The sequence below is a fragment of the Oryx dammah genome, unplaced genomic scaffold (assembly GCF_014754425.2).
Source record: "Oryx dammah isolate SB20612 unplaced genomic scaffold, SCBI_Odam_1.1 HiC_scaffold_29, whole genome shotgun sequence".
In the NCBI taxonomy this organism is placed as follows: Eukaryota; Metazoa; Chordata; class Mammalia; order Artiodactyla; family Bovidae; genus Oryx; species Oryx dammah.
This window is the reverse complement of record NW_024070213.1, coordinates 14,187,271-14,213,114: the sequence shown is the minus strand read 5'-3', so window position 1 is coordinate 14,213,114 and position 25,844 is coordinate 14,187,271. Positions and strand designations below refer to the sequence as shown.

Genomic DNA, 25,844 nt, shown 5'->3' with positions numbered 1-25,844 from the left:
TCCTGCCCTCTTCTCCTGTCACCCACCTGGACTTCCCAGTACCCGCTCCCCCTGCACCAGCTTGGGTCCCACACAGAGCTAGACCCCTCCTCCTCTGTCCCTGTGCCCCCCATCTCCATCTGGGTTGCTCATCTCCTCCCACAGACAAGCAGAGTTCACTCTTGGTTTCAGTCTTTGGATCCCACCTGCTGCTCCCGGCATCCCTCAAATAAAGCAGCACGCCTCCCTTGGGTCTTCCGGCCTCATTTCCCTCCACTGCAAAGAGCCCACTGACAGGTCCTGTGTTCATCATCCCGGACAGAATACAGCTTCCACAAGGACGGTCTATTTTTTTTGTTCATGGCTATATATTTGCAGTTCTTAGAATAGCTCTAATAGTTCTTGTAACAGCCTGGCATGTATGTGCCATGCTCAAAATATATTTACCGAATGACTAATTGAACACAGGCATGTGATTCCAGTTATAACTGCAACAGAATTTTTCTGGAAATTAATGAACTGATTCCAACATGTGTACAGAATAGAGGTGCTCACCGTGCAGGGTACTTGGCTGTGAAGCTGCAGTAACTGAGAATGAGAGTCCTATGGAAACAAAGTTGTTGTTGTTTAGTGGCTAAGTCATGTCTGACTGTTTGCGACCCCACAGACTGTAGCCCACCAGGCTCCTCCATGGGATTCCCCAGGTAAGTATACTCGAGTGCTTTACTGGGTTGCCATTTCCTTCACCAGGGGATCTTGCCAACCCAGGGACTGAACGCAAGTGTCCTGCACTGCAGGTGGATTCTTTACAGCTGAACCACCTAGGAAGCCTGCATGGAAACCCAAGGCTCCCTAAAATGGGGTAAAGTCCACTCCCTCTAGTAAATGTGGGTACATGGGGATCTGACTGAGAATCAGGAACCAACTGGGAAAAGAAACACTTGGTAACCATTCTCCACATGGGAAAAAATATCTAAAACTGAATTCTGACTTTACAGTATTCAAAAACAAATTCCAGATGATTTATCCGAGAGGAAATATTCAGAAAACTCCTTAACACTGTAAGAAAAAGGAGATTAGGTTATGACCTCATGGTAGGAAAAACTTCTTAAAGACACCCCCAACTCCCCCAAATCATAAACAATAGGGTATATCCGTTTGACCTCAAAATAAAAAAAAGACACACATATGAAAAAGGTGTATGGTGGCGTACCCAAGAGACGAGTGAACTGGAGGACATAAAGGCCTCCTATAACTCACTAAGAACAAGCTACACAGCCGAACAGAAAGCCAGACCGAGGATGCAGGCTGACTAATGACCTGCCAGAGAGGGAACCCCGTGGTCAAGATGCACACACACAAAAATGCCCAGACTCCAGCAGTCACAGAAAAGCTTGTTAACACAGGGGCATATCCTTCATTCGTCACGTTAACGCACTTTCACCAGACAAAATCAAGTGTTGGAGACCAGCTTTTGAAATACTTCCAGTGAGACTGAAAAACCACTGTTCTGGAGACTACTGGCTCCTGTCAGACTGGGGATGCACGCTTTCTCTGACACAGCACAAGGCCACTCCCTGAAGCACTGTTTCTATTCAGAAAATGGTGAATAAACCAAAACATCCACTGATGGGAGAATAAAGAAATAAAACCCACGTGTTTAACATACTGTGTTTATTCTGCAGAATACAGTGGTTAAAGTAACCGGATCTGTACATACCAGTATAGAACCCCAAGATACACACAGTAAGTGAGAAGTCAGAATAGACCGATGCTGTGTCCATTTGTAAAATGCCAGAATGATTCCGTTCCCTGATGATACCAGGCGGCCATGTGAAGGATGGGGGGTTGTGTGGACCCGAGGTGCTGGCCACCTCTGCGGAGAACAGGAGGGAACAGGGCAGTAATGGCTGCTGAGAGGAACTTTACTTCCATCTCAGTGTGTTATTAAAAAAAAAAAAAAGGAGGGGGTTAGTTATTACTTCTGGAGGGTGGGGAAGTGGGCACTTATTATTCGTCCTTTTCTGGCTACTTTGCAGCTGTCTGTCTGCCGTGAGCTTCCTGAGTGCGCGACCATACCCTCCGTCCCAGGACCACCGGCGGCACTGGGCACTCAGGACCGCATGATCGTGAACCTGGCGTGCATCTACATGTGACTTTAGCCTTAAGTGACAGACAGACTCAGTCTCACCCTCTTGTGAGCTGAGGCTCACGGCATTCATCAACATGACTATTTATAAGCAGAACTGCATGGCAAACACTTTCTCCATGGAGACGAGGACTTCAGAAGGACCCCCATTTGTTGCACAGAATTTCAGTTCAGTTCCGTCGCTCAGTCCTGTCTGACTCTTTGTGACCCCAACAGCAGCAGCATGCCAGGCTTCCCTGTCCATCACCAACTTTCTGAGCTTGCTCAAACTCAGGTCCATGAAGTCGGTGATGATAACCCAAATCCCTTTTCTCTAGCACCATCTGGTGGAAGAGAGAGGAAACCTCATCTTGAACAAATCCCCACTGCTTTGAAGCAAATCAGCAACTGTGTGCTTTCTTAAGCACCATGTTCAAACTAAATTCTTCAGCCCACAGGTTAGATATGAAAGGTCTGCTCTTTTTGTTTCTTCTGCTTTGATTCCCTCTTTAAAATTCTGTAACAGATGATGGTTCTTCCTCACTATACTGTTCTGCAACTACAAGCCACATTCATCTATTATCTCAAACCCTCCAGAGTCCACAGTTACAACAGTTGATTTCCATTGTAAAGATTTAGTGTTGTTTGCTGTTACGTAAACTATGATGGCGGGTTTCCTTCAAGGACTTTTTGAATATAACATACTGTCACACAAATATGGAGTGGAAATTACAAGTTCCCTCTTCCAAGCACTGGTTGAAGACGGCAAAAGAAAAAAAAAATACAGTATCATACCAAGAGCGAAGAAAACAAGTTAGATTTTTCAGACATTAAAAAAAAAAAAAAAAGACATTGTAACCCAAACCATAGTAACAGGGTTATTCATGCCTCAATTCACAATACTGAGTTCTCTCATCCATTTACAATACAGAGAGGTCACTGAGCAGAGTGGTAAAATTACCCTGGAAAATTCCAACTGTACTTGCACCAAAGAAGTCCATTTTCAATGGTTTTCTATTAGTGTTTTCTATTAGTGTTTCACATGGCTCTGATTCCACTTGAGTTTTATAACCTGCTGTAACGGACAGCTTTTTAACTGTTTCCATTAGCATTAGCAGAGGATGGAAGTCAAGTCAAGAGGCACTCCCTCAGAGGCTCACATTTGTTGATTTCCATGCAGATGATTCATATTTAGGGAGTTTTGCTCACCCCGGCCAGGTGGCCCTGTAGGTTCACACACACACACTGGGCGGTTGGTTTCCCTTTGCCTCCTTTCTCAAAGTTTAGGATGAAGACAGTCATCCCTGTGTTAGGGCTAACTGATGTGAGCTCGGACCTGCTCAGAGTCGCTGGGAACGAGCACTTGAGGTCGGTCAGAAAGTAATCCAGCAGGCTTCGCATGTAGGCGCCGTGACTCACGACTAAGACACTGGCTGCTAGGTCCAGAGCGCTGCTGTCCGAGTTAAATGTGGAGGCACAGTTTTTCCCTAAAGGAAATATCTCTGCCAGGGAACTTTCCAGACAGCTGCTCAGGGCATCCTGGGAAAACTGTTCATTCTGACTGGCTTCTTTCAGGATCAGTTGACAAAGAAATTCAAAAAAGTCTTTTCCACGCATTTTCAGCTGCAATGAAATTTTTAAAAAAAGGTGAAATAAAAGTGACATTAATGACTATCTTAAGACATAAACAGGCTTCCCTGGTGGCTCAGATGGTAAAGAATGTGCCTGCAGTGCAGGAGACCCGGGTTAAATCCCTGGGTCAGGAAGATCCCCTGAAGAAGGGAATGGCTACCCACTCCAGTATTCTTGCCTGAAGAATTCTACAGACAGAGGAGCCTGGCAGGCTACCATCCATGGGGTCAAAAAGAGTTGGACACAATTGACCAAATAACACTTAGGATATAAACAGAACTGATTTTTCTGCAAGCCAGTAATACCACAGAAGCAGATGAAACTCTATTTCTATTCATTCAATCAGTACTTCCACTGACACTACTAAGTAAGTGCCCAATATATTTCTGGAACCATGAGAGCACTTTGGGGGCAAACATGAGTAAGATACAATGCCTAACTCCTGACTTGAAGCAAACAGAAGGTCATGAAACAGTGTCACCTAGGAACCTGCATCCAACACTTCTGAAGTTCAACGACAGCAAGGATGAAAAGCCGTCCCTCGCTAAACTCACACAAAGTCCTTACAAGGAAACTATGAAAATTAAAAATAGGGGGGGAGGTGATCACCCGTAACACAACTGAGCAGCAGAAGACTCCAGGGGCTATGACGTCACCTGGAGGGGTGGGGCAGGGGAGGCGTGACAGCCCTGCGCCTGTGTCTATCGGCTGCCCTCCCCCAGAGGGGCACACACCTGCTTCACTGACCCCCACCCCGTCACTGCAAAGACTCCTGCTCCCCGTTCTTAACAAGACCATCTAATAACCCATTTCCTCAAATCCATGATCAGTAATGATGCCAAATTAATAAACGAGATAAGACAGGACAGGTTAAAAGGGGGGGGAAATGGTATCATGCAGAGTTGTTTTGTGAACCAAACAACTTGCAAATTGCTTAGCTAAAACTCAGAAACATCTTGCTCACATGAAGCGTCAGGTTTCAGCTACTCGGATGTCGACCAGCTCGTGGACACAGCCACCTTCCCCTGGGCTGCGTACCTGGTCCAGGGTCTCTCCTCCGGGCGGTGTGAACGCTGGGCACTCCTCCCCCGCTGCTTTAGCCATGGCCCTCAGCTCGCTCAGCGGCCTGCCTTCTGCAGCCCCATATTTCTGCAATGATCCAACAGACAAAAGAGCCTCAGGGGGAATTTGCAATACACAGACAATTAAGTACATGTTTACGGCACACTTTCGGCTTACTTTATCCTATCTCCTCTGAAAAGATGCAAACCCAGATCCACGTGACTTCAGAGCTCATTAGCTGTTTAGGCTCTTAAAAATCAAGCCTTAGCAAAACGCACAAGTCACAGAGGAAATACCAATGGCCAAGAAACATGGGAAATCTACCTTCTCAGGAATCCATAGTAAGAAAGATTAAAATGACACCTTTCATAAGTCATTAAATCAGAAGACCACAGAGACTACTAACAGCCAGTGTTAATGTAGGAGGACTGGAGGCTGGGAAGAGAGCTTTTCACTTTTAAACTCTTCTGTACTAAGTCCTCACAAGTATGCCTTGCTTTTATAATTTAAGATGCCTCTCGCCTACGATTTTAATGATTAAATATGACACTATTCACGAGAGTAAGTAAGAGTAATTGCCACACAGTAGATTCTTCATGTAATAGCCAATTTCACACCCCAAGCGGGAAGGCATTTGATTTCTAGCCATGGGATAAACTGAGTTGCTGTAGTGATATTTTATGGTAGAAGAACAACATGTGAGTAAGCTATTAATACTTACCCTTTCTCGAAGTCTTGAATCATACTTTACTGTCATATCTTTGCAAAATTTGCTCTTCTCCAAAATCCCATGCACGGTCTACAAATCAAAAGACAACAATTTCTTTTCTCATAAAAATAATCATTATTGGGGAATCCCCTAGCACACCAATGGTCAGGGCATGCTTCCATTGCAGGGAGCACTGTTCAGATCCTTGGCTGGGGAACTAAGGTTCTGCATGACACGCACCCCACCCCCCGAAAAAAATCATTCTGGGAGGGCTCAGGATGGTATCATAGGAAGACCCTCAACTCACCTCCTCCCAAGGAAAACCCCAAAAGGCTAATAGTAAATTTTCTAGTAGAAATCTTACAGGTCAGAGGTAGTGGTGTGACATATTCAAAGTACTGAGAATTCCAGCTAAAAATACTCTACCCAGCAAGGTTGCTCAGAATTGAAGATAAAATCAAGGGTTTTCCAGATAAACAAAGACTAAAGGAGTTCATCACCACGAAATCAGCCCTACAAGAAATATATATGGGGCTTCTTTAAGCTGAAAAGAAAGGGCACTGATTATATCAAGAATACATGAAAGCAAAAATCTTATTGGAAAAGGTATATATATTAATAAAGGTTGTAGATCAATCACTTATAAAAAGTTATTTACTGACAAATACATAGGTGTCAAATATATACACACATATATAACATACACATTTATAATTTTCTCCCTCCCTGTGTCTTATTTATGCTTTGTCCCAAAAAACTTTTATGAAGACTTTTCTCCTGTTTTCTTATAGAAGTCCCATAGCTTTAGCTTGTAGACTTGTTCTATAATCGGCTGCAGGTTAGTTTTTGCATACTGCGTGAGGCAAGAGTCACATGTCATGTTTTCCCAGATGGCTGGCCCATTGTTTCAACACCTTTTATTGAAAAGACCACCCTTTCAAACACAGAATTATCTTGGCATCTCTGTCAAAGTTCAACTGACCAAAAGCAGTTACAAAAACAACTGACCATGTAACTGTGGGTCCCTCAACTTGCGCTTGAAAGTCTTTATTTCACCTTAATTTTCGAAAGCACTTCTGAGTCGTCCATTTCTTCAAAGTATCTTTTACCTTCACACTCACCCCAACTCTCTTCCCTCTTTCCCTTTTGAGACTTCAACTATATGTGATACTGCACTGCCTGGTCCCATCCCACAGTTCAGAGGCTCTTCATTTTTCCTTTTCCAGCCTCTTTTCCTTCCACAGTTAATTTTGGAATGTTCCGTTTCCATGTTTTCATGTTCACTGGCCTCTTCTTCTACAGTGTCTAACCTACTGCTAACCCCACCCTGTGAAATTCTCGTTTCAGAACACTGCATTTTTCACCTCTAGAAGATGGAGTTGCTTCTGCCGTCTCCTACTTCTCGCCTCATGCTGCTGCTCTGAAGGCAGTTTAGCCTCACTGTGAAGGGGTGACACGCTCTCTGTGTTCAACACAGCCTCCACTTGTGCTGTGGGAGCTCTCACACCTCCCCACTTTGTGTGGGCCCCAGGAATCAACTGGACAACCGCACCCCAGCAACTGGTCTCCCCCGGAGTTCTGTTTTCTGCCCTCGTGCGGTTCCAGCCACAGGTGTGCAGACTAACCGTTCACCAGAGACTGATGAGGACTTCCATACACGTGTCTCGAGTCTTCTCTGTGCATTTCTCTCTCCAGCACGCCCCACAGATTTTAGTTACTTAAGCCTTCCAAATTCTAAGCTTTGTCCCCTCAACTCGGAGACCACTGACCGCTAGCTGGCTGCTTTTGCAGACGTCTGGGGATCACTTCAGTCAGAAAACCACGACAGCTGAGGGCTCATCCCCTGTTTCACTCCAGCTGAGGTTGCAGCCCAGGCTTCCTGGAGTCCACTACCTGAAAACAGTTGTCTCACAGGTTTTGTCTTGTTTTCTGGTGGTTTGTTGGGGGAGGCTACATTCCAGCCCTGTTATTCCCCCATGGTTGTCACTAAAGTCTCCTTCCCTTAGCTTTCAGAAGTTGATTTGGGTTTTTCAAACCTCTGGGATTGTTTTTATAATAATCTGTTCCCTAAAGATATTTCACACATCCTTCATTTCTTTATAGCAACATAATTGCTTTTTAAACTCTGAGTTTCAATATCTGATGTCTCAATCGTTTAATCTCTCTGTGGTGTTTCCACTGGGTTTCTCTCACAACACCCTCTTTGCCTTTTTTTGGCATTTTGTTAGACATTTTCCCCCAAGCTGCTTAAATTACCAAAATAAAATAAAATATAAAAGTGAAATAAAAAGAACTTCTGTCAGCGAGGAAAGGGGATTGGGGATGATGTTTGTGTGCAATTTAATTCTGTATGAACTCTGGGAGGAAATTTTCCAATGTACAACTGTTGAAACTTTTGACTCACGAGCCTCATCCCTGACTAAACTTACCTGCTTTGTCCTTTTAAGGTCACTGGAGAAAACATGAGTAAACTTCACATCTTTAAGAAATATACCAGCAGCAGCTGCTTGTTTAAATCCAGTTTCTGAAAGAGGCTCATCTATTCCTTGTCCTGCAGTATTAACAGAAGGAACAGTAACGTTCAAATAGGTAACAGATGCAAATAAAAATCACACCTAAGAGAATATAAAGAGCGTTCATCTATGTTTTATTAAAAGAGTTCCTTGAGTACTTTCCATGTAACTTTTCAGAAAACTAAAAGCAAGCAAAATTAAGCTATAATCCCTATAGAGGTTCAGGTATCCAACTGTTTTCCAGAAGAATGTCTGCCTGATGGGAACTGGTGGGTGATGAGACTGTCTTCAGCTCCCCAGCCTTGCACTGCCCACCACTTTACCAGCCTGTTTGATTAGTGCTGCCTCTGATCTACCTTCTTGGCCCAGCTGCTGTATTTGGGTGGTTGGATCATCGCCTAGAGAAGTTTTCCTTCTTTATCTCCAATGTTAAAATTCAGTAACATACAGTACTGCAAATCATTCTCCATAAAGGCCGACAAGCCTTCTACCAGCTTAGAGCAAATATCAGTTCGACCAGTGACACAACACACAGAACAATAATCCATCGTGAATGAGGGTCAGCAGAAACAACGGGTAACAGACTTGGAAACACCAGTACTTCAGACAGCAGAGACTGCACACTGAATCACAAAAACAAGCAGCAGCAAGTCCTCAAAAACCAGACAGGTTTCTACAAGGACTACACAAACCTTTTAACAATGAAAAACGCAATTGCTGTGGAGGTAAAAAATATCCCTCAGTGGATAAAAGGAAATTCATTAAGCTGAAAAGCTTCATGAACCCAAAGGTAAGGCTGAAGTCGTCCCCCGTGCCCCTTTCCCACAGATACGAGGAGATAAGAGCACATCTCAGACGTGTTAAGACATGGAGGAAGGACAAGGATTCCTAACTACAGCTAGTGGGAACTCAAGAAAGAGAGAAATGGAGAACAGGAAGTATGAAACAGAACAGGAAGTGCGAAATGGAGAATACAAAGTATGAAATGAACAGAAATCAGGAAAGACATAAAACTACAGATAAAGGAAACATGGTGTACACCAAGGAGGATAAATTATTTTTAAAAAAAAATACCCTACCAGATTTAGTAAGAGAAACTGTAGAAAACCAAAATAAAAAGACTTTAAAAACAGCTACAGAGGAAGACAGATGGGACACCATGGGATATGATGGGACACCATGGCCTTGATGGGATAAGCACCATGGGACACCATTTGGTTGAGAGATCTCTGGACAGGAGCAAGGGAAGCCAAAATAAAAAACCCAGCAGAGTAATAGCTTCTAAAAGAACCATCAGTCTAGAACTGGACTAAAAAAGTCTAAAGAAAATAAAAACAGAACTGCCTGGAATAGAGCCGATTGAAACTATCTTTACCACCAACCGATTTACACAAGAGGACTTCTCAGAAAAGATGCTTCAGGAATGAAGGTCTGAGATGCAAAACAAATGGTGACAGGAGAAACTGGCAAGTATGGCTGTAAATTTAAACAAACACTAAGTAAAATAATGCCTAGGTTGCACAGGTGAAAAAGGACAGGAGACTAAAACAACAGCACATGCTGTCACATTTTTCAGGAGAGAGGATACTTAGCTTATACTTTATTAGGTATGAATGGTGAAGATATAAAGACAACTGTTAAAAGAATGGACATGGTTTATTTCAAGGCCGGAAGGCAAGGTAACAGTGGGTTGGATAAGGGAAAGAAAAGCAGGCACCTGAAAAGTAAAGGTGAGTGAGAGGGAAAAGACTAGAAAACAAAGGGAAAAAAAAAAAACACCACAAAGGAAAAATCCAAACACACCAGAAACCAGAGTCAACATGGATCAAACCAACTCTCACCAGTTAACAAAAAGACTGCTGCTTTTTTTTTTTTTTTTTTAAGAGAACCAGAATCAGCTGCCTACCATTGACAAGGTAACACTTAGGAGACCAGTCCAGCAAGGCTGAAAAGAAAGGGATGGGAAAATACACACCAGGAAAATTCCAACCCCACACAGCTGTAGCTGCCATATCACTCTCAGAAATACATGACTTTGTGACAGAAGTCTTACTAAGGATTGTGAAGATCACTATAAATAAGGTTCAATTCACCAGGAAGATAGAGCAATCTAAATTTGCATGTGCCCAATAAAATAGCCTCGAAGTATATAAAAGCAGAATATATAAAGCACAAATTGATAAAATTGAAGGTATTTAAGGATAAATTGGCTATCACAGTGGCAAATTCAATATATCTCATGCATAAACTGACCCTTAGGTCATAAAGGCACATGAGTAAATTTACAAAACTAGTAAAGTATGGGAAGATTTGAATGACAAAATCAAGATTAATGATTTGATATAAAATTCTAAACCCAATAATTAGAAAACAAAGATTTTTCTCAAACATATAGTAAATTTATAATAAAAACTGACCACGCTAACCAATTTCAGACATATTACCAAATAAACCATACTGTCAAAACAGAAAGCAGTCACACTCTAAGTCAATCACAAACGATGAACAAAACCAAACAGTCCACTCATTTGGAAATTTAAAAACAGTTCAAAATAACTTACAGGTCAATGAAGAAATCATAATGGAAATTTTAAGATACCTGGTACTAAATACTTACTAGATCACTATAAATCAAAACTGTAGGCATGCAACAAAAACAGTACTTAGAAACCATATAAGTTTGAATGCTTACAAACATTAAAAGAAAAAGAAGGTGGCTGTAACTGAAGAAACTAAGCATCTAACTTCCAAAGTTAGGAAAAGAACACAAAACAAATCTAAAAAACAGGTAATGAACATGAAAACTTTTATTCATGGCCTTAGAAAACATGACTACAAACAAAGCGTGTGGAGGTGATGGAATTCCAGTTGAGCTGTTTCAAATCCTGAAAGATGATGCTGTGAAAGTGCTGCACTCAATATGCCAGCAAATTTGGAAAACTCAGCAGTGGCCACAGGACTGGAAAAGGTCCATTTTCATTCCAATCCCAAAGAAAGCCAATGCCAAAGAATGCTCAAACTACCACACAATTGCACTCATCTCACAAGCTAGTAAAGTAATGCCCCCAATCCTCCAAGCCAGGCTTCAGCAATACGTGAACCGTGAACTTCCAGATGTTCAAGCTGGTTTTAGAAAAGGCAGAGGAACCAGAGGTCAAATTGCCAACATCGCTGGATTATTGAAAAGGCAAGAGAATTCCAGAAAAACATCTATTTCTGCTTTATTGACTATGCCAAAGCCTTTGACTGTGCGGATCACAATAAACTGTGGAAAATTCTGAAAGAGATGGGAATACCAGACCACCTGACCTGCCTCTTGAGAAATCTGTATGCAGGTCAGGAAGCAACAGTTAGAACTGGACATGGAACAACAGACTGGTTCCAAGTAGGAAAAGGAGTACGTCAAGGCTGTATATTGCCACCCTGCTTATTTAACTTCTATGCAGAGTACATCATGAGAAACGCTGGGCTGGAAGAAACACAAGTCGGAATCAAGATTGCTGGGAGAAATATCAAGAACCTCAGATATGCAGATGACACCACCCTTATGGCAGAAAGTGAAGAGGAACTAAAAAGCCTCTTGATGAAAGTGAAAGAGGAGAGTGAAAAAGTTGGCTTAAAGCTCAACATTCAGAAAACGAAGATCATGGCATCTGGTCCCATCACTTCATGGGAAATAGATGGGGAAACAGTGGAAACAGTGGCAGACTATTTTTGGAGGCTCCAAAATCACTGCAGATGGTGACTGCAGCCATGAAATTAAAAGACGCTTACTCCTTGGAAGGAAAGTTATGACCAACCTAGACAGCATATTGAAAAGCAGAGACATTACTTTGCCAACAAAGGTCTGTCTAGTCAAGGCTATGGTTTTTCCAGTGGTCATGTATGGATGTGAGAGTTGGACTGTGAAGAAAGCTGAGCGCTGAAGAATTGATGCTTTTGAACTGTGGTGTTGGAAAAGACTCTTGAGAGTCCTTTGGACTGCAAGGAGATCCAACCAGTCCATTCTGAAGGAGATCAGCCCTGGGATTTCTTTGGAGGGAATGATGCTGAAGCTGAAACTCCAGTACTTTGGCCACCTCATGTGAAGAGTTGACTCACTGGAAAAGACTCTAATGCTGGGAGGGATTGGGGGCAGGAGGAGAAGGGGACGACAGAGGATGAGATGGCTGGATGGCATCACCGACTCGATGGACGCGAGTCTGAGTGAACTCCGGGAGTTGGTGATAGACAGGGAGGCCTGGCGTGCTGTGATTCAAGGAGTCGCAGAGTCAGACACGACTGAGGGACTGAACTGAACTGAACTGTCAGTTTCAAATGAAATGAGACAAGTGAGCAGGGCCCATGAACAAACAAGGTAATGAGTCCTGAGGATGCTCTGGGTGGGTCCCAGGTCAGTGGGAAACAGAGACTGGTTTCCAGCAGAAGGAGGCAGGTACGTGAGGTATTAAAAATCAGCTCCTGCAAACACCAGATGTCCCTAGCCCCAAAATATAAAACTCAACGCTTGTATCATCAGAGCACAGAAATAGCATGTCTAGCTGAAAGATATTCTTTAGAAGCCAGACCAGCTGGATCACAAGGAGATTAAAAGAACCTGAGCCCAAATTAACAGAACAAGCTCGGCAGAGGTGGGGTGGGGAGGAAGACAGAATAAATTAACAACCCCATGTGAGAACAGAAATTCTCTTTTTAAACTATTTCTTTGTTACTACTAAAAATAATACATCTTAGCAGGAAAAATACCATTAACACCAGCCAGTAAATTTTTGTTTCCAAATATGAAGTCATTTTAAACTCTGGCAGATATATTTGAAGACAATTAGATCCAATACAACTCCTTAATCAGCTGAGAGGTCGCTCTGAAGCCTCCCACAAACAACTTGGAGCACTGGTCTTCACATCCAATTCACTCTAGAGACTTACTCCTCTTGAGTACCGTCTACTCTGATCATACTTTTGTGACCATATGCTTTAATTCTGTAATCCCAGGTCACAGTCCAGACCTGGCCCTGGTCCATCCTACCCTATCAGATCTCTTTATCCTGCATTTCACATGAACATGAACAGAGAGAGCTAAAAAATAAAAGTCAGAGAATACCAACCTTGAATTATTTTCTCCTTGTTAAGTCTTGTTTCTCCACTAAAACAGAAAGACAGGGAGAAAGCCCTTATTATCAAATTAGGTTACTTTTGAAATTAGGGGAAAAAATTGGCAAGAAAAGGTCATATTTGTAAAGACAGCACATTGTACATACGTTAGAATCTAACCTGTAAAAATGACACTCTACTATCTGCAGTTGTCTATTCTATGGACCGAATTGAGCTAAAAATTTCAAACTGTTCCAAAGTAAAATGTATAGATAAATCTTAAGTGAACTGAAGGCAGAGAATATTATTTTTCAAAGTATATGTACAGATACACAATGGAATGTCACTCAGCCATAAAAAGGAATGAAACTGAGTCAGTTGTTAAGTGATATGGATAAACCTAGAGCCTGTCGTACAGAGTGAAGCAAGTCAGAAAGAGAAAACAAATACTGTATATTAACACATATATACGGAATCTAGAAAAAAGTACTGATGCACGTCCTTGCAGGGTAGGAATAGAGACACAGATGTAGAAAGCACATCAGTGGACATGGTTGGGGGGAATGGGTGGGTGAGCAGACGCATTGAGTAGCACTGAGATGTACACACGACCACGTGTACCACAGATAGCTAGAGGGAAGCTGCTGCACAGCGCAGGGGACTCAGCTCGGTGCTCCGTAACAACCTGGCAGGGAGGGAAGGGAGGGAGGCAACGTACGTATACGTGTATCTGACACATACTGTTGTAGAGCAGAAACTAACAAAACACTAAAGCAATTTACCCCAATTAAAAAAAAAAAGTGTATATGTACAGACAGAAAATTTTTGTTAAATCGTCTTCTTAAATATGTTGACCAAAACTACTTCCCCAGGCATCAGGACCAAATAGGACAGCCAGTCCATCCATTCATCTGCTGGGCTGAGCGAGCAGGTCCAGGGGACCATGAGCGGAGCGGAAAGGGGTACAGCGACCCACAGCCCCCACCCTGGCTTCTGAGTCCTCGAGCGGCTCCAGCTGCTCCGCTCTGCAATGCTAAGGGATTACAAAACCAAACCCAGACCATTCTGAAGCAACCCGAAGAGTAACAGGATGAGAAATACTGTCACAGAATAACTGGACTGAGGCTGGGCAGGGGAGGGCGGGGGCACACTGGCACTCTATGGGGCGTATTTTGCTTTCAAATCACCTTATAAACATCAGAGAGGAGCAATCTAGCAAAGGAACTTTTTTCCCCCCAAAAAAACGTACACAAATATTTAGTTTTATAGCTTTGTAAATGTCTGTTACAAACCAAACATTTCTCGAGAGGTTTGTTCAAATCCTTGAAGCAACTGGTTATAGCTAGCTTATTTGGGGAGTGGGAAATAAAAGTGGGTGGCTAGAACAGGTTTACTATTAATCCACTTCCCTAACCAAAGCTTGGCTTGCAGCAGCCACAGGGAAAATCAGGAGAGTGGAAAGGTCAGAGGAATATACTTTGAAGGAGTCAGGAGTAACAGCACTCATTTTCAAAATCTGCAGTGTGATTCATTTCCAAGACAGATATCTGACTCTGTAAGAATCCCAAGCCTTATGACAAGAAGCCAAGTCTGATGACTGGCCATTTATAGGCCCTCAAATATGCACCGTTCATTTGGGGGATTATCACGCTGTTCTTCACTTTAAAAGACACTTTGTTAGTTCTGGTTTATGCTTGATAGCGATTCTCTAGAAACCATATAAAAGAGCTTAATTTCCTAACCACATCCTTTTAAATAATTCAAATTCAGCAGACAAGTACTTGGGTTTGCCACAGGAGAGACAAATCATGGGACATTAGCGTACAACTGGGGCGAGCTGTCAAAGTAGATATGCTCTGGTATACACGAGAATGGAGTGTACTCTCCTGCTATTCAACCATGAATATACAGCCTTACAGTGATTCCTCCACAGCAATTAACTCATTTGAAAATAGAGAAGTTTGCAAGGGTTAGGAATGTGAGGATTTTCACTGGATGGTTGGGGAGGAGTTAGGGAATGTAAAATACCCAATTCATGATACATTTGTGTCTATATTAGATTAGTCCTAGCTGCACGGGCTCTTCCAATTAATCAATCCCAGAAAACACACATCACAGGAACATAACAATTACATGTGTCTTTATAAGAGTTTACAGATGATCCAATATTCAACTTGCCTGCTCTATCAGAACAATGATTAGCATTCAATGAAAACTAAGTAACTGCCCAAAGAGGCAGAATTAAAAAAATAAAATCAGTGTTGTCAATACCTATACTAATTCATCATCTTTCAGGAATTAAAAGTAAATGAAATTTAGTTTGTAAAAATGTTTAAAGAACTAGCTAAAAATGGAGTGAAATGGGATAGTTTTGCAGGCAACTAATTGCAAACACCTACAAGAACGTTTCAAGGGAACCAGAGGCCTTTCTGCATTTATTGGGCTTTTCAACAATGCTGTTCTAAGACCATGAGAAACTACAGCTCAATCAGATTAGTAGACTTGAAGTCTGAAATCTGGGGTATTCTGTTCCAACAATGATACACACTGGCAGTCTCACGTTCAAGGATGCTGATGAAGATCAACATGCTGACAGTAACAGCACAAGATTCATAAAGAATTTGGCTGAGCTTAAAGCACAAGATTCATAAAGGGTTTGGCTGAGCTTAAATTGCAATTAAAAAGTTTTCTTCCATTATCAGAAGAGTCACCGTTCAATAAAACTCAGTTCAGTTTAGTCGCTCAGTCCTGTCTGACTCTTTGCGACCCCACTGACCGCAGCACGCCAGGCCTCCCAGTCCATCACCAACTCCTGGAGTCTACCCAAACCACCGAGTCAGTGATGCCATCCAACCACCTCATCCTCTGTCGTCCTTCTCCTCCTGCCTTCAATCTTTCCCAGTATCAGGGTCTTTCCAATGAATTAGCTCTTCGCATCAGGTGGCCAAAGTATTGGAGTTTCAGCTTCAACATCACTCCTTCCAATGAACACTCAGGACTGATCTCCCCTAGGATAGACTGGTTGGATCTCCTTGCAGTCCAAGGGACTCTCAAGAGTCTTCTCCAACACCACAGTTCAAAAGCATCAATTCTTCAGCGCTCAGCTTTCTTCACAGTCCAACTCTCACATCCATACATGACCACTGGAAAAACCATAGCCTTGACTAGACGGACCTCTGTTGGCAAAGTAATGTCTCTGCTTTTTAATATGCTGTCTAGGTTGGTCATAACTTTCCTTCCAAGGAGTAAGTGTCTTTTAGCATCTTGTTTCTTTTCCTGAAAGAATTATCAAATTTTAGCTTTGAGAATTCTGAAGGAGGAAACTAACTATTCCCTATCAATTATTTCAACACTTTCTCTGCAATTTCTTATGGATGCATGTGTGCTCAATGGCTAAGTAGTGTCCGACTCTTTTTGACCCCATGGACTGCAGCCTGCCAGGTTCCTCTGTTCATGGGATTTTCCAGGCAAGATTACTGGAGTGGGTTGCCATTTCCTCCTCCAGTGGATCTTCCCGACCCAGGGATCAAACCTGCATCTCCTGCATTACAGGTGGATTCTTTATCACTGAACCACCAGAGAAGCCCTTTCCCATGAACAGAACAGAACAAAGCAAATTGTTCTTATCACTCTTCACAGTCAGATCACAAGAAGTAAAAAGTAGCTTCTGAAATGGCTGGTGATAGTCAGGCAATCCACAAACACGAGGCTTTAATTCTAAAACAGGAGGCAGAAGGGCAAAGCAGTTAACAGGATGGGCCACAGTACTGCCACCTCAGTTTAAACCCCCTTCCCAACTCATCACGTGATTTTAAGCAAGTCACATGACCTCTGTGTCTGTTTCCTCATCTGCAAATTGAGAGGCCCTCTTCACCTCACTGGATGGTAGTCAGAATTTAATTACAACTGTACCTGGCAAATACTAATTCATTAAGACTTATTTTTAAATTAATTCCTCAAAGGGTTTCTTTGAGGAAACAATTTTACACCTTTCAAGCCCTTTTTAAGAAGGGAGGAGGGGATAAAATATACATTTATGTAACAATTGTCTACTAAGCATCTAAATAGGGATCAGCTTGTTTTTCAAGGGGTGGTTTAGCCTAGATGTTCTACGACTTCTGGGCTTCAATTTTATGTCAGGCCCTGGGTCAGGCATCTAGAAAGTGCTCCAAATCAAGAGGAAAGTACAATCAAGACTAGTTCCTGGTCTGCTACGGAGTAGCTATAGGTCCTTCGAAGGTCACATGATGGTCATAAACTATTCTATAAAATGCAGAGGAATGGGGTGGAGAAAGCATCTCCATTTCTTGATTGGCCATTAAAATCCTGTGAGTCCTAAAGGGACAACTTCAGATAACAGCTGAGATAACCTTCCTATTAAGGAAGAACAGGACCAAAAAAAGACAGCAACTAAAAGCAGCTTGACAAGGTTAGACCATTCTGATGTTCCTTGCAAGCTCCAAGAAGTCAAAAATGGAATCTCAGTTACCTGCAACCCAGTCCTCTGATACACAGAACCCACTCAGAATGCTGGTCCCATTAACCACACACACATACTGGACGACACGCTGCATTTTTATCAGAGTTGTCCTTACAAAAACAAAAGTTCGTTAATTCTCATACATGCTCCCCACCTCTCCCCAGTGCGATGCACTTTACCTTTCTAACATTTAACGATCACACTAATCCAGTGGGGTGGGGCCTATCACTATCCCCATTTTATAAATCAGGAAACTGAGGTCGTGTAAATTAAGTCGGTTAAAGGAAGCCCAGGTTACAAGGCTCTCAGGTGGAGCCCAGATTCCAATCTGTGTCGCCCTTGCTTGAAAAATCTGTGCTCCTGACCGCCCTGAACTCAGTTAACACCGGGCAAACATAGAGTCGAAAAGGAAAAGGAAGGCATGACAAGACATGTCAGCATTTGGCTCCCTGTAACGCTGTATGTTAAAAATATTTGTTGAGGGCAGTGCAGGCGGCTGAGAGCAGGGCGAGGCGCCCCCCCTCCCCGCCCCCAGCTACTCTCCCAGCGGCCGAAGCTCTGCGGGGGAGAATCTCAGACCCCAGCCTGGGGTACCGAGGGGACAAGAGTGGGAGCAGAGCCTGCAAGGGAAAGGTCAGCTCCGAGCCGGTCCACGCTGCAGACCCTGCGGGCCCAGCTGGGGGCAAACGCGAGGCCCGGGAGGTGCGGGGACTCGACTGTGTCTTCGGATTCAGCCGCCCTCCAGCTGGAGTGAGGTGGAGGGGATGGCCTTGACCTCACTCCTTCCGACATCCCTATCCCCACGTACTGGGGCACCGATGACATCTGACCCCTGGCCTTCTGCTCGGCGTCGCTGGGGCAGGAGGGCCGGAAGAGGATAACTCACGGGGAACATCCAGAACTCGCCAGGCCGAGCCCCGGGGGAACATACGTGACAGGACTGGCGGGGCGGGTGCGGATCCTCGGTCCCCCCGGCCCAGCCCCACAGCATGCCACGGAAGGGACAGGGCCGCCCGCGACGGCCATACTCACTGCCGGACCACGGTCAGAGCGAAGCGCGTCATCTCGCCCACGCCCGGAGCCAGAAGACCAAGGACCGCAGCGCCACCAGAATCCGCACCCGCTGCCCTGCACTGCGACCGCCAAGCCCCTCCGCTTCCGCACCGCGCCGCCAGCCGGCTCCGCAGCTATAGGTGAAGGCGGCCTCTACGTCACTCCCTGACCAGCCAATCAGGGAGGAGGGGGCCCGGCTGGTGTCGAAGACTGATGGGCGGCCAGATCCCGCCCAGGGCCGTGGCGCGTGCGCAGCTGCGCGCAGGCCTTTGATTGGAGCGCGGCAGGTGCGGCGGCCCCGCCCCGAGCCCGGCAGACGGGTCGCGCCAGGGCAAACTCAGGGCTGGAGGCTCCGCGATGATAAGGCTGCTGCAGCTCCGATGGCGGTTAGTCTGATTTGAGGCTGGGGTGCGGCCAGCAGTCCTGCTTCGTGGATGTACAGCTCCAGACACGTTCAGTCCTAGGGTTTATGTTAATCGCTGGCACTGGGAGCAGTGTGCTTAGACCCACCTTGGCTTCAGCCCCCAACTCCGCTTAGACTGACCTGCTCCGGGCGCAAAGTCTAGGCTTGGCCCCTGGCAGCCCTTATCTGGACTCAGTTCAGTTCAGTTCAGTTCAGTCGCTCAGTCGTGTCCGACTCTTTGCGACCCCATGAATCGCAACACGCCAGGCCTCCCTGTCCATCACCAACACCCGGAGTTCACTCAAACTCACGTCCATCGAGACGGTGATGCCATCCAGCCATCTCAACCTCTGTCGTCCCCTTCTCCTCCTGCCCCCAATCCCTCCCAGCATCAGAGTCTTTTCCAATGAGTCACGTGAGGTGGCCAAAGTACTGGAGTTTCAGCTTTAGCATCATTCCTTCCAAAGAACACCCAGGGCTGATACCCTTTAGAATGGACTGGTTGGATCTCCTTGCAGTCCAAGCTATCTAGGTTGGTCATAAGTTTCCTTCCAAGGAGTAAGCGTCTTTTAATTTCATGGCTGCAGTCACCATCTGCAGTGATCTTGGAGGCCCCCAAAATAAAGTCTGACACTGTTTCCCCATCTATTTCCCATGAAGTGATGGGACCAGATGCCATGATCTTCGTTTTCTGAATGTTGAGCTTTAAGCCAACTTTTTCACTCTCCTCTTTCACTTTCATCAAGAGGCTTTTTAGTTCCTCTTCACTTTCTGCCATAAGGGTGGTGTCATCTGCATATCTGAGGTTCTTGATATTTCTCCCGGCAATCTTGATTCCAGCTTGAGTTTCTTCCAGCCCAGCGTTTCTCATGATGTACTCTGCATAGAAGTTAAATAAGCAGAGAGACAGTATACAGCCTTGACATACTCTTTTTCCTATTTGAAACCAGTCTGTGTTCCATGTCCAGTTCTAACTGTTGCTTCCTGACCTGCATATAGGTTTCTCAAGAGGCAGGTCAAGTGGTCTGGTATTCCCATCTCCTTCAGAATTTTCCACAGTTTATTGTGATCCACACAGTCAAAGGCTTTGGCATAGTCAATAAAGCAGAAATAGATGTTTTTCTGGAACTCTCTTGCTTTTTCCATGATCCAGCGGATGTTGGCAATTTGATCTCTGGTTCCTCTGCCTTTTCTAAAACCAGCTTGAACATCTGGAAGTTCATGGTTCACGTACTGTTGAAGCCTGGCTTGGAGAATTTGGGGCATTACTTTACTAGCATGTGAGATGAGTGCAGTTGTGTAGTAGTTTGAGCATTCTTTAGCATTGCCTTTCTTTGGGATTTTGGAATAAAAGTTATGACTAACCTAGATAGCATATTCAAAAGCAGAGACATTACTTTGCCAACAAAGGTCCCTCTAGTCAAGGCTATGGTTTTTCCAGTGGTCATGTATGGATGTGAGAGTTGGACTGTGAAGAAAGCTGAGCGCTGAAGAATTGATGCTTTTGAACTGTGTTGTTGGAGAAGACTCTTGAGAGTACCTTGGACTGCAAGGAGTTCCAACCAGTCCATTCTGAAGGAGATCAGCCCTGGGATTTCTTTGGAGGGAATGATGCTGAAGCTGAAACTCCAGTACTTTGGCCACCTCATGTGAAGAGTTGACTCATTGGAAAAGACTGTGATGCTGGGAGGGATTGGGGGCAGGAGGAGAAGGGGATGACAGAGGATGAGATGGCTGGATGGCATCACCGACTCGATGGACGTGAGTCTGAGTGAACTCCGGGAGTTGGTGATGGACAGAGAGACCTGACGTGCTGCGATTCATGGGGTCGCAAAGAGTTGGACACGACTGAGTGACTGAATTGAACTGAACTTCTTTGGGATTGGAATGAAAACTGACCTTTTCCAGTCCTGTGGCCACTGCTGAGTTTTCCAAATTTGCTGGCATATTGAGTGCAGCACTTTCACGCATCATCTTTCAGGATTTGAAATAGCTCAACTGGAATTCCATCACCTCCACTAGCTTTGTTCATAGTGATGCTTTCTAAGGCCCACCTGACTTCACATTCTAGGATGTCTGGCTCTAGGTGAGTGATCATACCATCGTGATTATCTTGGTCGTGAAGATCTTTTTTGTACAGTTCTTCTGTGTATTCTTGCCACCTCTTCTTAATATCTTCTGCTTCTGTTAGGTCCATACCATTTCTGGACTAGGCCTCCTGTTTCGCCTGCAGGGCCCAATTTTTACCAAAAATCCTGCGAAGCCACTTGCTGGAGAATCCTTCCACCTTTGATGTCCAATCAAACTCCTCTTCCTCCACTCTGTTAATAAAATCACATTCCTCTCCGTTCCCATTCCCCCAATATCTCACCTAGTTCCTCATGGTCATATTTTCCATTCTCTACCTCATTTTCTATTCTATCTTTCACCCTGCACCCTTGGCTATGCGTTTGTGCTCAGCTGTGTGTGACTCTGTGATCTTATGCACTCTAGCCTGCCAGGCTCCTCGGTCCATGGAATTTTCCAGGCAAGAATACTGGAGTAGGGTATAATTAATTTCCTTTTCCAGGGGATCTTCCCGACCCAGGAATTGAACCTGCGTCTTTTGCATTGCAGGCTGATTCTTTTCTGCTCCCCCTCCGGGTAGCCCACCCTTGGCTATAAATTTCCATTTGTCCTTGTGTTCAGAGTTGCATTCATTTGGCAAATAAATCAAACACCTAAAAAAAATTAGCTTTATAATGTAAGGGGAGAGAATTGTTTTGGAAAAATTTAGAAAATTAAAATAATATGAAATGTTTAATAATCTAAGAACTTCTTATAAAAACCATGTTTTCAAAAACATTGAGAATCATGAAAAAAAACAGTTGAAAAATGAGAATCTTTGAAAGAATGGACATTATTCTACGTTATTCGTTCAAGAGTTCAGAGACTACCCTACAGTTTATAAAATGGACAAGGAATTCATTTAAACTTTGTTTAGATATAAGCTGGAAATGACCACTGATATACTTTTGTTGACAACAGATAAAATAACATGCTGGTTTGTTTGTTTGTTTTATAAAAAAGGATGCTTTGTTGTGGCAACTCATATGATAGAATTCTGAATTAGTCAGGATAGGCCAAGTTATGGTACCAAATTAATCCTGGAATTCCCATGGCTTACTACACTAAAGTTTTATTTCTCTCTCATGCTACATGTCTGACATGGATCAGAAAGGGGCTTTACTCCACAAAGTCCTAAGTTAACAATGACCTCCTTACATGGATTCACAATAACTAGGGCAGGAAGTGAGAACGATTGAGGGTGTTGAGCCAGTTTTTAGATACTTCATTCAGTGCCCAAAGCTGCTCACGTGACCCTCCTTAACTGCAAAGGTGACAGGAAAAGTGAGGAACACATGAGTGGTTAGTGTGCGGACAACGCCACCCACACAGTGTGCGTCCAGATCGCTGTGGGTTATACCTTGGTCCTCTTCCGCGCTCCACCACGCGTCTCCTCAGTGATCCTACCTCCAGCCTGCAGTCCCCTCCCTCCGCTTCCTCCTTATTCGTCTACTGTTTCCTCCAGGTTTACTGAGATATAATGGACATCCAGCCCTTTATAAGTTTAAGGTGTGCAACGTAATGATGTAATTTATACCCATCACAGAATGACTGTCACAAAAATCTTAGTGAATATCCCTCATCTTGTCATCTCATGTGTTAGTTGCTCTCAGTCGTGTCTGACTCTTTGCGACCCCCAGACTGTAGCCTGCCAGGCTCCTCTGTCCGTGGGATTTTCCAGGCAAGAGTACTGGAGTGAGTTGTCATTTCCTACTCCAGGGGATCTTCCCAACCCAGGGATCGAACCCGGGTCTCCCGCGTTGCAGGCAGATGCTTTACCATCTGAGTCACCAGGGGAGTCCAGTAAAACTCTAGTGAATATCAATCAAGTTCGAAATTGTTTCTTTTCCTGAAAGAATCATCTTAGAAACACAAAATTATAGCAAAAAAAAAAAAAAGCTTTTCTCCTGATGAGAACTCTTAGGATTTACTCTCTACAGCTGTGTTTATATCTTTATCATGTTGTACATTACATCGCTAGTATTTATTTATCTTAGGGCTTCCCAGGTGGCTCAGTGGTAAAGAATCCACCTATCACTGCAGGAGACACCCATTCGACCCCTGGGTCGGGAAGATCCCGGGAGAGGAAATGGTAACCCATTCCAGTAGTCTTGCCTAGGAAATCCCATGGACGGAGAAGCCTGGCAGGCTACAGCCCATGGTGTCAAAAAGGAGTCAGACATGACTTAGAGACAAAATTTTATTTATCTTGTAACTGGAAGTGTGTACCTTTTGACTGCTTTCATCCAATTTCCCCACTCCTCCACCCCCAGTAACTACAAATCTGATCTCCCCCCCTCCATGGGTTTGTTGTTGAAGTATAACTGAGCTAAAACTCTGTTAGTTCCTGTTACAACATAGTGGCTTGACACATTTCAAAATGATCACCAAGATAAGTGGTTACAACATGTCACCTGTATTCCTCTCACTGAAACTTTAATACCCACTGACTCATTTATTTTGCAACGGGAAGTTTGTACCTCATCTTTCTCACCTTATCTCTTTCTCCCACTGCCCCCATTTTGCTGCCTGTTTGCCCTCTGTATGTATAAATCCATTTCTGTTTTGTTATATGCTGGAATGTAGGTTTTTTGTTTTTTTTTAAGGAAGGGACTCTCTTGTTCTCTTACACGGGCCTGGAATGGTGACAGTCACATTGCAAAAGCCCAATCAACATTTGTCATCCACAAAAATCATGCTCCTAAAGAATAAAGGGGGGGGGAGGAAAAATCGTAAGATAGAAAACTCACTATGGTCCAGGAAGATCCCACATGCTCCTGAGCAACTGAGCCCGTGCACCACAACTTCTGAGTCTGCACGCTTAGACCTCATGCTCAGCAACATGACAAGCCACTGCTGTGACAAGCCCATGTACAGCGACAAAAGAGGAGCCCCCACTCGCCACAACTAGAGAAAGCCCATGCTCAGCAACAAGGACCCAGAGCAACTAAAAAAATAAAGAAAAACAAAATGTTTTTAAAGACTCACCAAAACAGAGATCAGAAGATTTTGAGTTGAAGACTCAAAATGGACAAAGCTGACATCAGATGTTAGTCTAAACTAACGAGAGTCTTCAGGACCAACTAAGATTTGGTGCTTTTTCAATTACCCCAGTTACTGTACTTTTAACACCATGACTTTGCTTTTTGCTCCTCTGGCTTTTAAGTTGGAAATTGTCAGGGTTTATGCAAATGTAATAAGAGAAAGTCTTGGACTTTTATTGGCAGGGATTTTTTTTTACACCACCCACTGTCATAATTGATTACATGCTGTACCCTGATGGAAGAACAGAACTTCAAGGCCAATAACAAGTCACAAATACATAGTAAACCATCTGCTTTGTCCGGCGACTGCGAAATAATAATGTGAGCAGTGATCCAAGCAGGAAGGGGCTGCCAGTCCAACTGTGCCCAGTCCTCCATCAGTTTGATGTCTGAAGGTGCAAGGAGATTTGTTTTGGCAGTCACTCTGCCAACATCTGACATCTGTCACCCAGAGTTCGCCATTACTACTGCTTCCAAAAAATTGTATCTGCCAGTCAAACGTCTTTTCTACTGGATGGTGGAAGGAGGCTTTCTCAGCCTGCTTCTGGGGAACTCCTCTTTATTTGAATACATGTATCCAGTAATCCCTTTTCATGCCTCGCCTGATAGCCTGTCACTTAGTGGGGGAGAGAACTTTGCCTAAGCCCAAGTTCACTGATGTTTGGGAGAAGGGCAGCAGAATGAAGGAGATACTGTGGACAGAGTAAACACTTATGGTTTCACTGTTGTGGATCAGAGCAGTCTCTTCCATCAGGATCTACAGGAAAGTGATACCTTCCGTCATCCCTGCCCTTTTGGAAAGTTAACATTTGCATTCATAACGCCTTTAAAAATAGTTGACACTTGATGTGTTTGCATATACAGTCACTGCCCACTGGAAACTGGTTCCAGGACCTTCCTTGGGTACCACCATCTGTGAATGTCCAAGTCCCTTATATATGATGGTGCGTATATAATGCACCATATACGATTGGCAGGTAACCTATGCACAGCCTCCCAGACACTTAGTCATCTCTAGGTTACTCAGAATACCCAGAATGCAAAAGCTCTGTGAATAGCTGTCAGCACTCTGCAGATTCAAACTTTGCTTTTTAGGAGTGTAAGTCACTCAGTCATTTCCAACTCTTTGCAACCTCACGGACTGTGGCCTGCCAGGCTCCTCTGTTTGTGGGATTCTCCAGGAAAGAATGGAGTGGGTAGCAGTCACTGGAAGATCTCCAGGGGATCTTCCCCACCCAGGGATCAAAGCCGAGTCTCCTGCATTACCGGCAGATTCTTCTCTGTCTGAGCCACTAGAGAACTTGCTGAAATTTTTTTCTCAAATATTCTCGATCTTTGGTTGAACCTGTGGATGTGGAAGGGCTATGGTCAGACACTGCTTGAAACTTCCAGGATTAGGTGGTGTCCCTACACTACCTCATGTAATCCCTTTAATAATTCAGCATCTTACAGTTAACAAGCAACCGCCCTGGAATTCAAATATAGATCCTCTTGCTTAAGTGAAACGCCCTCTCCGCTACACCATCCTGACTCTTCCTGTCACTGTGACAATCTGCATAAAATGAATAAATGTACAACACCGTCAGCAACACTCCAGGCAGAGAGCAAGCACTGTTGGGTCTTGATTGGGACGGTTCCCCTAGA

General features: G+C 44.0%; 1 protein-coding gene across 1 annotated transcript; it reads right to left on the bottom strand.

The window, feature by feature from the left end:
- Window positions 1-1,606: 1,606 nt before the first annotated feature.
- Window positions 1,607-18,754, bottom strand: TIGAR (TP53 induced glycolysis regulatory phosphatase). Its single transcript, XM_040233751.1, has 6 exons — window positions 18,627-18,754; window positions 13,129-13,166; window positions 7,940-8,061; window positions 5,523-5,600; window positions 4,778-4,888; window positions 1,607-3,730 (listed from the first exon to the last, which is right to left on the bottom strand). The coding sequence occupies exons 1-6, from the start codon at window positions 18,656-18,658 to the stop codon at window positions 3,299-3,301; spliced, it is 813 nt and encodes a 270-aa protein (XP_040089685.1). The 5' UTR covers window positions 18,659-18,754; the 3' UTR covers window positions 1,607-3,298.
- Between the last annotated feature and the right edge of the window lie 7,090 nt (window positions 18,755-25,844).

What these genes read in the sequence shown, in the direction of transcription:
- TIGAR (XM_040233751.1), bottom strand. Translation starts at nt 18,658, where the DNA reads ATGACGCGCTTCGCTCTGACCGTGGTCCGGCA. An exon ending in CAAGGAGAAAATAATTCAAG is followed by an intron (nt 8,062 to 13,128) that starts GTTGGTATTCTC and finishes TTAATACTGCAG; the next exon opens with GACAAGGAATAGATGAGCCT. An exon ending in ATTCAAGACTTCGAGAAAGG is followed by an intron (nt 4,889 to 5,522) that starts GTAAGTATTAAT and finishes GGATCATTGCAG; the next exon opens with AAATATGGGGCTGCAGAAGG.